The sequence below is a fragment of the Molothrus ater genome, chromosome 30 (assembly GCF_012460135.2).
Source record: "Molothrus ater isolate BHLD 08-10-18 breed brown headed cowbird chromosome 30, BPBGC_Mater_1.1, whole genome shotgun sequence".
Taxonomy (NCBI): Eukaryota; Metazoa; Chordata; class Aves; order Passeriformes; family Icteridae; genus Molothrus; species Molothrus ater.
The window spans coordinates 1707479-1720652 of record NC_050507.2 but is presented as its reverse complement, the minus strand read 5'-3'; the positions used below and the strand labels follow the sequence as shown (position 1 = coordinate 1720652).

The 13174-nt window shown below is 59.6% G+C and overlaps 1 protein-coding gene across 1 annotated transcript in view; it reads right to left on the bottom strand.

The window, feature by feature from the left end:
• GLI1 (GLI family zinc finger 1) overlaps window positions 1-13174 on the bottom strand; it is a 32986-nt gene that overhangs the window by 14479 nt on the left and 5333 nt on the right. The window contains exons 2-3 of the mRNA XM_036399707.2: window positions 519-680; window positions 347-424 (exon numbers count right to left, since the gene is read on the bottom strand). Coding sequence (XP_036255600.1) covers window positions 347-424; window positions 519-615 — 175 coding nt within the window. The 5' untranslated portion in view covers window positions 616-680. The remainder of the gene's footprint in view (window positions 1-346; window positions 425-518; window positions 681-13174) is intronic.

Sequence of the window (13174 nt, the reverse complement as noted above, 5' to 3'; positions counted from 1 at the left end):
GGGAGAGCAGGGGGCGCTGCCCTCAGTATGGTCCAGGGGGCATGGAGGCACCCCAAAGACACAAACCTGGTGTTTGGAGCCTGCAGGAGTGCCCCGAATGTGCTTTGGATTTACAATTGAGAGATGTTTAACCCCTCTAGGGAATCCCTCCTGTCCCATGGCGCCCCAAAATTGCCCTCAGCACGGTTTTGGGGGGCTGGAGACACCCCAAGGACACAAACCTGGTGCTTGGAGGATGCAGGAGTGCCCTGGGTGTGCCAGTTCACTCCGGATTTGGAGCACAGAGATGTTTCACCCCTCTGGGCATTCCCCCCGGCCCCGCAGCCCCCCAAAACCCGAGACTCACCATCCCCGGGGTGTTCAGCTCCTGGGGCCAGCCCATACCCGCGGTGCCCGGGCTGGTGGCACACGGGGAAATCCAGCCCTGAAGGAGGGAGCAGAGCTGAGCTGGGGGTGGGACAGAGACCCCCGGAGCCCCCCTGACCTCGGGGGGGTCCTGGAGCCCCCCCATGACCCACCTGGTGGTCCCGGGGCGGCGGGGGCTGCTCCGTGCGGGGGGTGCAGGCAGCAGTGCTCGCTGTAGCCGGCGGCCGGGGGTCCAGAGGGGTCGAACATGTCGCGATAGGGCCCGGGGGTGGCTCAGGGGGACATCGGAGGGGCCCGGGAGGCGACACCGGGACCTGGGGGAGAGGGAGATGTTGGGTTCGGCCGCCAGGGGGCGCCACAGCACGCGGGACCCCCCCCTGCCCGGGACTGGATTTAAACAAAAATCGGCGAAATTTGGGGATTTTGGGAAGAAAATCATCCTTGGGAGGGTGGGCATGCCCTGGCACAGCGTGCCCAGAGAAGCTGTGGCTGCCCCTGGAGTCCTGGAAGCGTCCAAGGCCAGGGCTTGGAGCAACCTGGGATAGTGGAAGGTGTCCCTGCCTATGGTGAGGGGTCAGAATGCGACTTTAGGGTTCCTTTGGAACCTGGATTTAAACAAAAATCGATGAGATTTGGGGATATTTGGGAAGAAATTCTCCCTGGGAGGGTGGGCAGGCCCTGGCATAGGGTGCCCTGGAGTCCTGGAAGTGTCCAAGGCCAGGCTGGATGGGGCTTGGAGCAACCTGGGATAGTGCAAGGTGTCCCTGCCTGTGCTGAGGAGTTGGAATGTGACTTTAAGGTTCCTTCTGGAATGGGATTTAAACAAAAATTGGCGAGATTTGGGGATATTTGGGAGGAAATTCCTCCCTGGCAGGGTGGGCAGGCCCTGGCACAGCGTGCCCAGAGAAACTGTGGCTGCCCCTGGAGTCCTGGAAGTGTCCAAGGCCAGGTTGGATGGGGCTTGGAGCAACCTGGGGTAGTGGAAGGTGTCCCTGCTTATGGTGAGGGGTCAGAATGTGACTTTAAAGTTCCTTTGGAACCTGGATTTAAACAAAAATCAGCGAGATTTGGGGATATTGGGAAGAAATTCCTCCCTGTGAGTCCTGGAAGTGTCCAAGGCCAGGGTTTGGAGCAACCTGGGGTCCTTGCTTATGGTGAGGGGTCAGAACATGACATTAAGGTTCCTTCTGGAACCTGGATTTAAACAAAAATCGGTGAGATTTGGGGATATTTTGAAGAAATTCTCCCTGGGAGGGTGGGCAGGCGCTGGCACAGGATGCCCTCGAGTCCTGGAAGTGTCCAAGGCCAGGCTGGATGGGGCTTGGAGCAACCTGGGATAGTGCAAGGTGTCCCTGCCTATGGTGAGGGGTCAGAATGCGACTTTAGGGTTCCTTTGGAACCTGGATTTAAACAAAAATTGGTGAGATTTGGGGATATTTGGGAGAATTCCTCCCTGTGAGGGTGGGGATGCTCTGGTACAGGATGCCCCTGGAATCCTGGAGGTGTCCAAGGCCTGGTTGGAGCAACCTGGGATAGCGGAAGGTGAGAATGCGACTTTAGGGTTCCTTTGGAACCTGGATTTAAACAAAAATTGGCGAAATTTGGGGATTTGGGGAAGAAATTCCTGCCCATGAGAGTGGGGATGGCCCGGCACAGGGTGCCCCTGGAATCCTGGAGGTGTCCAAGGCCTGGTTGGAGCAACCTGGGATAGTGGAAAGTGTCCCTGCCTATGGTGAGGGGTCAGAACTGACTTTAAGGTTCCTTCTGGAACCTGGATTTGAACTGAAATCGGCGAGATTTGGGGATTTTGGGAAGAAATTCCTCCCTGGGAGGGGGGGCAGGCCCTGGCACAGGGTGCCCACAGAAACTGTGGCTGCCCCTGGAATCCTGGAAGTGTCCAAGGCCAGGTTGGATGGGGCTTGGAGCAACCTGGGGTAGTGGAAGGTGTCCCTGCTTATGGTGAGGGGTCAGAATGTGACTTTAAGGTTCCTTTGGAACCTGGATTTAAACAAAAATCAGCGAGATTTGGGGATATTGGGAAGAAATTCCTCCCTGTGAGTCCTGGAAGTGTCCAAGGCCAGGCTGGATGGGGCTTGGAACAACCTGGGGTAGTGCAAGGTGTCCCTGCTTATGGTGAGGGGTCAGAATGTGACTTTAAGGTTCCTTCCAGCCCAAACCATTCTGGAATTCTGGGATTCTATGAATTGGAAAAGCGAGGGCACAGCCGGAACCATTCCCGGGCCAAGGACCAGATCTGGCTCCCTCCCTCCTCCCTTCCCAGGGATTCTCCAGCATTCGCAGGTCCCACCCAGCCCTGCCTTGCCCGCGGGTCCCCACCCTGCCCTGTCCCACCCACGCAGCCACGGGGCCCAGCCCAGCCCAGCCCAGGGCGATCGCTGCCTGTGGGGCCCCGCTCCCACCTGGGGCCACCATTCTGTCCCCAACCCCCTGGTCCCCACCCTGTCCCCCCACTCACCATCCTTGTCCTGCCCCCAACCCCATCTCCATTCATTTCCATCCTGGGCCCATCCATTCCCACCCCTCTGCTCCCCAAAACCCCGAGGGTGACACGGACAGGAGTGGGAGAAGCCACCACCTGGGGCCACCCTTCTGTCCCCAAATCCACCTCAACCATCCTGTCCCCCCACCCATGGTCCTTGTCCTGCCCCCCAACTCCATTTCCATGCAGGGCCACCATCCTGGGCCCATCCATTCCCACCTCCCTGGTCCCCAAAACCCTGAGGGTGACACGGACAGGAGCCAGTCCAGGGCCACCCTTCTGTCCTCAAATCCACCTCAACCATCCTGTCCCCCCATTCCTGGTGCTTGTCCTGCCCCCCAACTCCATCTCCACCATCCCAAACCCACCCACTGCCATCCCCCTGGTCCCTGTCCTGTCCCCCAATTCCATCTCCCCCATCCTGGGCCCATCCATTCCCACCCTCCCTGGTCCCCAACACCCCAAGGGTGACACGGACAGGAGCCAGTCCTCCCCCACCTGGTGCCACCCTTCTGTCCCCAAGCCCTGGTCACCATCCTGTCCCCCCACTCTATTCCCACTCCTGGTGCTTGTCCTGCCCCCCAACTCCATTTCCATCCATCTCCACCATCCTGGGCCCATCCATTCCCACCTCCCTGGTCCCCAAAACCCTGAGGGTGACACGGACAGGAGCCAGTCCAGGGCCACCCTTCTGTCCCCAAATCCACCTCAACCATCCTGTCCCCCCACCCACGGTCCTTGTCCTGCCCCCCAACTCCATCTCCACCATCCCGAACCCACCCACTGCCACCCCCCTGGTCCCTGTCCTGCCCCCCAACTCCATCTCCATCCTGAGCCCATCCATTCCCACCCCTCTGGTCTCCAAAACCCCGAGGGTGACACGGACACCTGGCAGGAGAAACCACCACAAACTGGGTGGCGCTGGGAACGGGGGGCTCCTTCCCCCTTGGAACGGCAGGGAATCGGCCCAAACAAGGGGGTCTGGGGGAGTGGGAGCCCCTCACCCCGCTGGGAACAGCGCCGGGTCGGGTTCGGAGCCGGGAGGGGCTCAGGGGGCAGCGATTCTTCCGCATGAGTTGCCCCTTTGAAAGCTCGTCCAGGGGCTTTGTGAGCGTGTCAGGCAGGAAGAATGGACAGGGGGGGGACAGAGGGACAGGCAGAGGGGAGGGGGATGCCCGGGAAGGTGGGGGAAATGGAGGGGAAAAGGGGAAAAAGAGATGAGGAGGAAATGGGGCAGAGAAAGGGGATCACACCTGTCCCATGGGCTGGAAACTTGGAGGGGAATTTGGGGATTGACCCCAGGGAAAGTTCTCAATTTTCCTCACCTGCCAGGGCTAAGGAGGTTTGCAAAGCCTTTTCCTAAAGTTTGTGGGGTTTTGGGGTGGAAATGAAGGGGAAAAGGGGAAAAAGAGCTGAGGAGGAAACAGGAGGGAGAGGGTGGAGAAGGGGGATCTCACCTTGGATTGAGCCTGGCAGGAGAATTTGGGGATTAACCCTGGGGAAAGTTCCCATTTGCCAGGGTTAAAGAGGTTTGCAAACCCTTTTCCTAAAGTTTGTGGGGTTTTGGGGTGACCCCAACCCAGGAAGGTGGTGGAATTGGGGGAAAGGGGAAAAAGAGATGAGGAAGAAACAGGGAGGAGAGGGTGGAGAAGGGGGATCTCACCTGGAATTGAGCCTGGCAGGAGAATTTGGGGATTAACCCTGGGGAAAGTTCCCATTTGCCAGGGTTAAGGAGGTTTGCAAACCCTTTTCCTAAAGTTTGTGGGGTTTTGGGGTGACCCCAACCCAGGAAGGTGGTGGAAATGAGGGGAAAAAAGAGGAAAAATGAGATGAGGAGGAAACAGCAGAGGGCAGAGAAAGGGGATCTCACCTGGGATTGAGCCTGGCAGGAGAATTTGGGGATTAACCCCAGGGAAAGTTCCCAAATTTCCTCACCTGCCAGGGTTAAAGAGGTTTGCAAACCCTTTTCCTAAAGTTTGTAGGGTTTTGGGATGACCCCAGTCCAGGAAGGTGGTGGAAATGAGGGGAAAAAAGGGGAAAAATGAGATGAGGAGGAAACAGCAGAGGGCAGAGAAAGGGGATCTCACCTGGGATTGAGCCTGGCAGGAGAATTTGGGGATTAACCCCATGGAAAATTCCCAATTTTTCCCTCCTGCCAGGGGTAAGGAGGTTTGCAAAGCCTTTTCCTAAAGTTTGTGGGGTTTTGGGGTGACCCCAGCCCCCCAGCTCAGGCCTGTGTGCACACACAAACCAGCTCAGCAGAGAGGCGCACGTGTTTAGGTGAAAAATTCTCAAAATCTGACAAAAAACCTCCCGTAATCTGCATTTACATGCAAATTCTAAGGTAAAATGGAGCTGGCTTTGAAATGGCACAGAGTGAGACAAACATTGTTAAAAGAGAAATAAAACTAGAGACAAGTTTCAAATGCTTGAAAATGCATTATAAGAAAAGAAATGCTTATCGTGTATTGTAATTAAGAAATAATTAGGTCCTGATTGTGGTGGTGTGAATTATAACATCTGTGTTGCCTCACCCTTCACATGAGACTGAAAATGGAATAAAAGCTTTCAAAGCACCTCTCAGTTTCCCCATCTCTGGGTCAGAAAAGAGCAAAATCCAACAAATGTGCACACCTGGGAGGTGAGGGGGGCAAATCCCCACCTCCCCCTCCCCACAAGCATCACCTGAGACCCCTGGTGAGCATCAGACCCTGCTCTGGGCAGCCCTGGAGCACAGGTTCACACACCTGGAGTGAACAGGGACAGGTACAGAACACACACAGAGCTCTGCAGGAACACAAAAATCACAGCTTGGGACAGGAGAGATCTCAGAGCTCATCCTGTTCCACCTTCCAGCAGCCCAGGGTGCTCCAAACTGGGCTGGGACCTTTCCAGGCTTCCCCACACAGGTGTGCCCAGGGTGTCACTGCCTGTGGGGACACACAGGTACACACAGAACACACAGGTACACACAGAGCACACAGGTACACACAGAGCACACAGGTACAGCACAGCTCACACCATGCCCTGGATTTTCACATCACCTCCCTCCCCAGGGCTGTGTCTCCCCTTTTTCACCTTCCAGCACCCCCTGTGCCAGCTCTGGGCAGCCCTGGAGCACAGGTTCCCACACCTGTGTGACAGCAGCACACCCACAGGTACAGGTAAAGGTGAGAGAACACACACAGAGCTCTGCAGAACACAAAAATCACAGCAGGGACCAGGAGAGATCTCAGAGCTCATCCTGTTCCACATTCCAGCAGCCCAGGGTGCTCCAAACTGGGCTGGGACCTTTCCAGGCTTCCCCACACAGGTGTGCCCAGGGTGTCACTGCCTGTGGGGACACACAGGTACACACAGAACACACAGGTACAGCACAGAGCACACCATGCCCTGGATTTTCACATCACCTCCCACCCCAGGGCTGTGTCCCCCCTTTTTCACCTTCCAGCACCCCCTGTGCCAGCTCTGGGAGGCTCTGCCCTCACCTCCAGCGTGCCAGGTGGGTGCCAGGTGGGTGCCAGGTGGGTGCCAGGTGGGTACCAGGTGCCATTTCCCCACCCTCCACATCCTCAGAGCACAGCACACGACAAGGGGCAGCTCCACCGCCCCAAAACCACCCCAAACCTCCCCAAAACCCCCACTCAGACCCACAGGGATCCACGGGGGCTCCCCAAAATGCGTTGCCCCCCCGAGCCGAGGGGGCTGGGGTTCTCTGGGAGCCCCAAAACCACCCCAAAACCTCCACTCTGACCCACGGGATGCTCTCCCCGAGCCCATGGGGTCCACGGGGCTCCCCAAAATGCGTTTTCCCCCGGAGCCAAGGAGGCTGCATGGGGCTGGCGCTCTCTGGGAGCCCCAAAACCACCCCAAAATCACCCCAAACCACCCCAAAGCCACCCCAAACCATCCCAAACCACCCCAAAACCCCCACTCAGACCCACAGGGGTCCAGGGGGGCTGCCCAAATCCTGTTGCCCCCCTGAGCCGAAAGGGCTGGATGGGGCTGGGGCTCTGTGGGAGCCCCAAAACCACCCCAAAGCACCCCAAAACCTTCACTCTGAGCCACGGGCTGCTCCCCCCAACCCCATGGGCTCCACGGGGGCTCCCCAAATCCCGTTGCCCCCCAATTTGAGGGGTCTGGATGGGACTGAGGCTCTCTGGGAGCCCCAAAACCACCCCAAAGCACCCCAAACCCCCACTCCGACCCACGGGATGCTGCCCCTAACCCCACGAGGTCCATGGGGGCTCCCCAAAACGCGGTGCCCCCTCTAGAGGAGGGGTCTGGATGGGGCTGGGGCTCTCTGGGAGCTTTTGGGAAGCGCTGGAAGCCCCAAAATCACCCCAAAACCACCCCAAAACCCCCACTCAGACCCACAGGGGTCCACGGGGGCTCCCCAAAAGGCGGTGCCCCCCAATTTGAGGGGTCTGGATGGGACCGGGGCTCTCTGGGAGCCCTAAAATCACCCCAAAACCACCCCAAACCCCCACTCTAACCCACAGGATGCTCCCCCCAAGCCCACGGGGTCCACGGGGGCTCCCCAAATCCCGCTGCCCCCCAATTTGAGGGGTCTGGATGGGGCTGGGGCTCTCTTGGAGCCCCAAAACCACCCCAAACCTCCCCAAACCCCTCACTCCGACCCACAGGGGTCCACAGGGGCTCCCCAAAACGGGGCGCTCCCCCCGATTTGAGGGGTCAGGATGGGGCTGGGTCTCTCCGGGAGCTCTTTGGGGCTCTCCGGGAGCTCTTTGGGGCTCTCCGGGAGCCTTTGGGAAGCGCTGGGAACCATCCCGAGCCTCGCCCACCGCGGCGCGGCCTCCCCCGCCGGCCTCACAGCGCCTCGGCCCACCCAAGTCGAAGCCTTTGGGCATAAATTTGAGAGCCAGGCGCAGGCGGGAATGGAGGAGGGAGCAGGGGGGGGATGAATCTTCCCTCGCTCTCCTCCCTCCTTGCCAAGAAACTCAAACTGAAACACATTCCTGCCGCTCCCTGCCAAAAACAATCCAGGAGCGCAGCCAGAGGAGCGGGGACGGCTCCAGACGCGAAATTGGGAGCGGGAATGGAGTGAGGGGGGGGGGGGGGGGTCAGGGATGGCCGCCCCCCCCCCCCCCCCCCATTCCCCCTCATGGCTCCTCGCCTTTGATTTCCTGCAAACGCAGCGAGATTTTGGCATCTGGCTCCGGTTTCCTCCTTGGGACACCCGGGAGAGGGGAGGGGATGGAGGGAGAGGGTTAAAAAGGGGATGGGGGTGGTGGTGGGGGGGGGGGGGTTTGTGGGGTGGTGACAGCGAGGGGTGGGGGGGACAGACGGACGTGGGCACGGACAGCCCGGGGACACCGGAAGAGGAGGAGGAGGAGGAGGAGGAGGAGGAGGCAATTGCACCCCGAGCACCCCGAGATGGGGCAGACCCCCAGCACAACCTAGACGGGACAGAGCCCCCCCCTTCTTGAACACCCCAGGATGGGCATCGAGCACCCCTAGACGGAACAGACCCCCCCCCCTCGAGCACCCCTCGACACTGGAGACCCCCACCACAGCACCCTGGACAGGACAGACCCCCCCACGAGCACCCCAAGATGGGGCAGACCCCCACAGCAGCTCCCTGGATGGGACAGATGCCCCTCGAGCACCCCTGGACAGGACAAACCCCCCCCTCCAGCACCCCACGACAGTGCAGACCCCCCTCTCGAGCACCCCAGGATGGGGCAGACCCCCACAGCAGCACCCTGGACGGGAGAGACGGCCAACCCCGAGCACCCCAAGATGGGGCAGAGCCCCCCACAGCACCCTGGATGGCACAGACCCCCCCTTCGAGCACCCCAAAATGGGGCAGACCCCCCCCACAGCACCCTGGATGGCACAGACCCCCCCCCTCCAGCACCCCCAAATGGGGCAGACACCCCCCCTCAAGCACCCCAAGATGGGGGCAGAGCCCCCACTTGAGCACCCCCCAACACTGCAGACCCCCCCTCAAGCACCCCAAAATGGGGCAGACCCCCACCACAGCACCCTGGATATGGCACAGACCCCCCCCTTCGAGCACCCCAAGATGGGACAGATCCCCCTACAGCACCCCCCAATCCTACAGACCCCCCCCTCCCTCTCCCACCAGGAACGCTCCCACCCCTCACTGGGTGCATCCCCCCCCCATCCCATCCCCTGGGGGGGTCCCCGAGCCCCCCGAGCCCCCCGGGCCCCGCAGGGTTAACAGCCCCAGCTGCAGGAATGCGATGGCAGGGCTGGATTAGCCCCCCCAGGCCGAGCTGTGTGTGGCACAATCCATCAGCCACAGGCACAGCCCCCGGCGTGGGGGGCCTGGGGGGCTCGGGGGGGGCTCGGGGAGGGGGCTCGGGGGGGGCAGGGTGAACACGCACGTGTTTGAGCGTGGCTGAGTGTGGGAGAGGGGATTTGGGGTGAGGGGAGGGGATTTGGGGTGAGGGGATGGTGGGGAGGGTGGGGGGAGAGAAATTCAAAATTGAGGGGGGGGTGGGAGTAGAGAAATCCCAAAAGTGGAGCAGAGATACCCCAGAATGAAGGGGTGGGGGAGCAGAGAAACAGAAAAAATTGAGGGGTGGTGGGGGAGCAGAGAAACCCCGAAAGTGATGGGAGGTGGGAGCAGCAGAGAAACCCAAAAATCGAAGGGGGTGGGAGGAGAGAAATCCAAAACTGAGGGATGGGGGAACAGAGAAACCTCAAAACTGGAGCAGAGAAACCCCAAAATCGAGGGGTGATGGGAGCAGAGAAACCCAAAAATGGAGGGAGAAGAGAGACCCCAAAAATTGAGGGAGTAGAGAGACCCCAAAATCGAGTGTGGTGTGGGCAGAGAAATCCAAAATTGAGGGATGGGGGGAATAGAGAAACCCAAAAATGGAGGGAGTAGAGAGACCCCAAAATCGAGGGGAGGTGGGAGCAGAAATACCATAGAATTGAGGGGTGATAGGAGCAGAGATACCCCAAAATTGAGCATTGGTGGGAGTAGAAACACCCCAAAGCTGATGGAGGTGGGAGCAGAGAAACCCCAAAATCGAGGGGTGGTGGGAGCACAGAAACCCCAAATTCAAGGAGAGCAGAGACAACCCAGAATCAAGGGGTGTTGGGAGCCGAGTCACCCCAAAATTGAGCATTGGAGTGATGGAAGCAGAGAAACCCAAAAATTGAGCGTTGGTGGGAGCAGAGAAACCCCAGAATCGAGGGGTGATGAGAGGAGAGACCCCAAAACTGATGGAGGTGGGAGTACAGACACCCCAAAATCGAGCGTTGGAGTGATGGGAGCAGAGAGACCCCAAAACTGGAGCAGAGACACCCAAGGATCGAGGAGTAGTGGGAGTAAGGACACCCCAAAATCGAGGGGTGATGGGAACAGAGAGACCCCAAAACTGATGGAGGTGGGAGTAAGGACACCCCAAAATCGAGGGGTGATGGGAACAGAGAGACCCCAAAACTGATGGAGGTGGGAGTAAGGACACCCCAAAACTGATGGAGGTGGGAGTAAGGACACCCCAAAATCGAGGGGTGATGGGAACAGAGAGACCCCAAAACTGATGAGAGGTGGGAGCACAGACACCCCAAAATCGATGGAGCTGGAGCTGGAGTGGTGGGAAGGGGGGCAGGGAGGCAGCTGCAGCCCCTGGGAACCCAGGATACATGAATGCCTGTCTGTCTGTCTGTCTGTCTGTCCGTGTGCACAGCGTGGGCAGCTCCAACACCTGATGGGAAGGGCTCGGTGACCCCCAAATCCTCCCTCAGGGGGGAGCGAGGGACAGACAGAGCAGAGAGGACAGACGGACAGAGGGACGGGTGGGGCGAGGGACAGACAGAGCAGGGAGAACAGACGGACAGAGGGACGGGTGGGGTGGTGTGACAGGGCCACACCCCAGGAGACCCCTGGGCACCTTTTATCAGGAGAATTGGGGTCTGCAATGGGGTGGGAGAACCCCAAAAGCCCCAAACCCACCCCTGGGCACCCCTGGGCACCTTTTGTCAGGAGAATTGGGGTCTGCAATGGGGTGGGCAAACCCCAAAAGCCCCAAATCCATCCAACCCTAAAGCCGGGTCCCTCCCATCCTCCCTGGAGCTGCACAGAGCTGCAGATTCCCCCATGGGAAAAAAAAAAATCAAATTTTGAGCCCTAAGAGCTCATCATGGGCTGGGAAATGCTTCTTTCCCTGAGCCCACAACTTTCTGGGCTCAGAAGGGAGGAGTGGGACCCCCCCTGTGCTGTCCCCAGCCCCTCCCCAGAGTTAGGCCGGGCTTTAGGAGCGGCCCAGCCCCTCGGCGTGGGGCAGCTCGGCTAATCTGGGCAGGGCTCCACAAAGGGAATCGCTTCAGGTTCAGGGGGTCTGAAAGGGAACGACTCAGGGTCACGATCCCGAGCTGGTGGGGGCTGCCAGGCTCCATCCAAGGTGGTCCCGGGCCTGGAAAAGCTGAGGAAAGGAAGGAGCAGCTGAGGAAAGGAAGGAGCAGCTGAATAGTGGGGAAAGGGGGGAAAAGTGCTGGTGTAGGGGGAAAGGAATGGATACAGCACTGCCAGGACAGACACACAGACACAGGACTGACAGGACAGACACAGCACTGCCAGGACAGACACACAGACACACAGACACACAGACACAGCACTGCCAGGACAGACACACTGACACAGGACTGCCGGGACAGACACAGCACTGCCAGGACAGACACACTGACACAGGACTGCCAGGACAGACCTGGGACATCCCAGAGTCCATCCTGGGGATGTTTGAGCTGCTCTGGAGGGAAAGGAGTGGACACAGCACAGCCAGGACAGACACACTGACACACAGACACACAGACACAGCACAGCCAGGACAGACACACAGACACACAGGCACAGCACTGCCAGGACAGACAAACAGACACATGGACACAGCACTGCCAGGACAGACACACAGACACAGCACTGCCAGGACAGACACACAGACACACAGACACAGCACTGCCAGGACAGACACACAGACACACGGACACAGCACTGCCAGGACAGACACACAGACACACAGACACACGGACACAGGGCTGCCAGGACAGACACACAGACACACGGACACAGCACTGCCAGGACAGACAAACAGACACACAGACACACAGCCTGGACAGACACAGCACTGCCAGGACAGACACACAGACACACAGACACACAGACACACAGACACAGGACTGCCAGGACAGACACACAGACACACGGACACAGCACTGCCAGGACAGACAGACACTGCACTGCCAGGACAGACACACAGACGCACAGACACACGGACACAGCACTGCCAGGACAGACACAGCACTGCCAGGACAGACACACAGACACACAGACACAGCACTGCCAGGACGGACACACGGACACACGGACACAGCACTGCCGGGACAGACACAGCACTGCCAGGACAGACACACGGACACAGCACTGCCGGGACAGACACACTGACACACAGACACAGCACTGCCAGGACGGACACACGGACACAGCACTGCCAGGACGGACACACGGACACACAGACACACGGACACAGCACTGCCGGGACAGACACACGGACACACAGACACACAGACACAGCACTGCCAGGACGGACACACGGACACAGCACTGCCGGGACAGACACACGGACACAGCACTGCCAGGACGCACCTGGCACCCCCCACCCTCCATCCCCGCTCTCCCAGCCCTGTCACTCATCCTCATCCCCGCCCAACCCCCCCAAATCCTTCTTGGCCATTTCCGCCTCCCTCGGGGAGGCTCAGAAGCCCCTGCCCAGCCCAGCCGCCCCTCCGGGTGCCCCCCAACGCCCCCGTGCCCCATCTCAGGGGGCAGAACCCACCCAGCCCTGCCTGCCACGCGCACCCAGGGCCGTGCCCTGACGCGTCCCTGGACGTGCTCACACACGTGTGCTCGCAGGAGGAGAGGCGGGAGCTGGTCCCGCACACCCAGGCCAGGGATAACCCACGAGGAGAGCTTGGAAAAAAGGCATTCCCAGCCCTGCAGCGCAGCAGAGCTGCTCAGGAAGCCGCGGCAGGGCTGGGGGGAGCTCCATAGGTGGTCCCCAGGCCGGCGGGAGACCCTCGTTGTTTGTTTTGGCCCCCAGCACTTGCTACCCCCCTAAAAATCACTCCCCTAAAGCCTTGGCCGGGTGGGAGCAAGGTTTTGGGGTGGAGGTGAGGGGGGGCACACACATGGCAGCAGCTGCTGGAAGGAATTTTTATGCTTCCCCCTCTTCCTCCTCCTCCTCCTCCTCCTCCTCGCCGGCGCTGGAGGGAAGCAACAACAGGGAACATGTGGGACCCATAAAAACCCAGCTC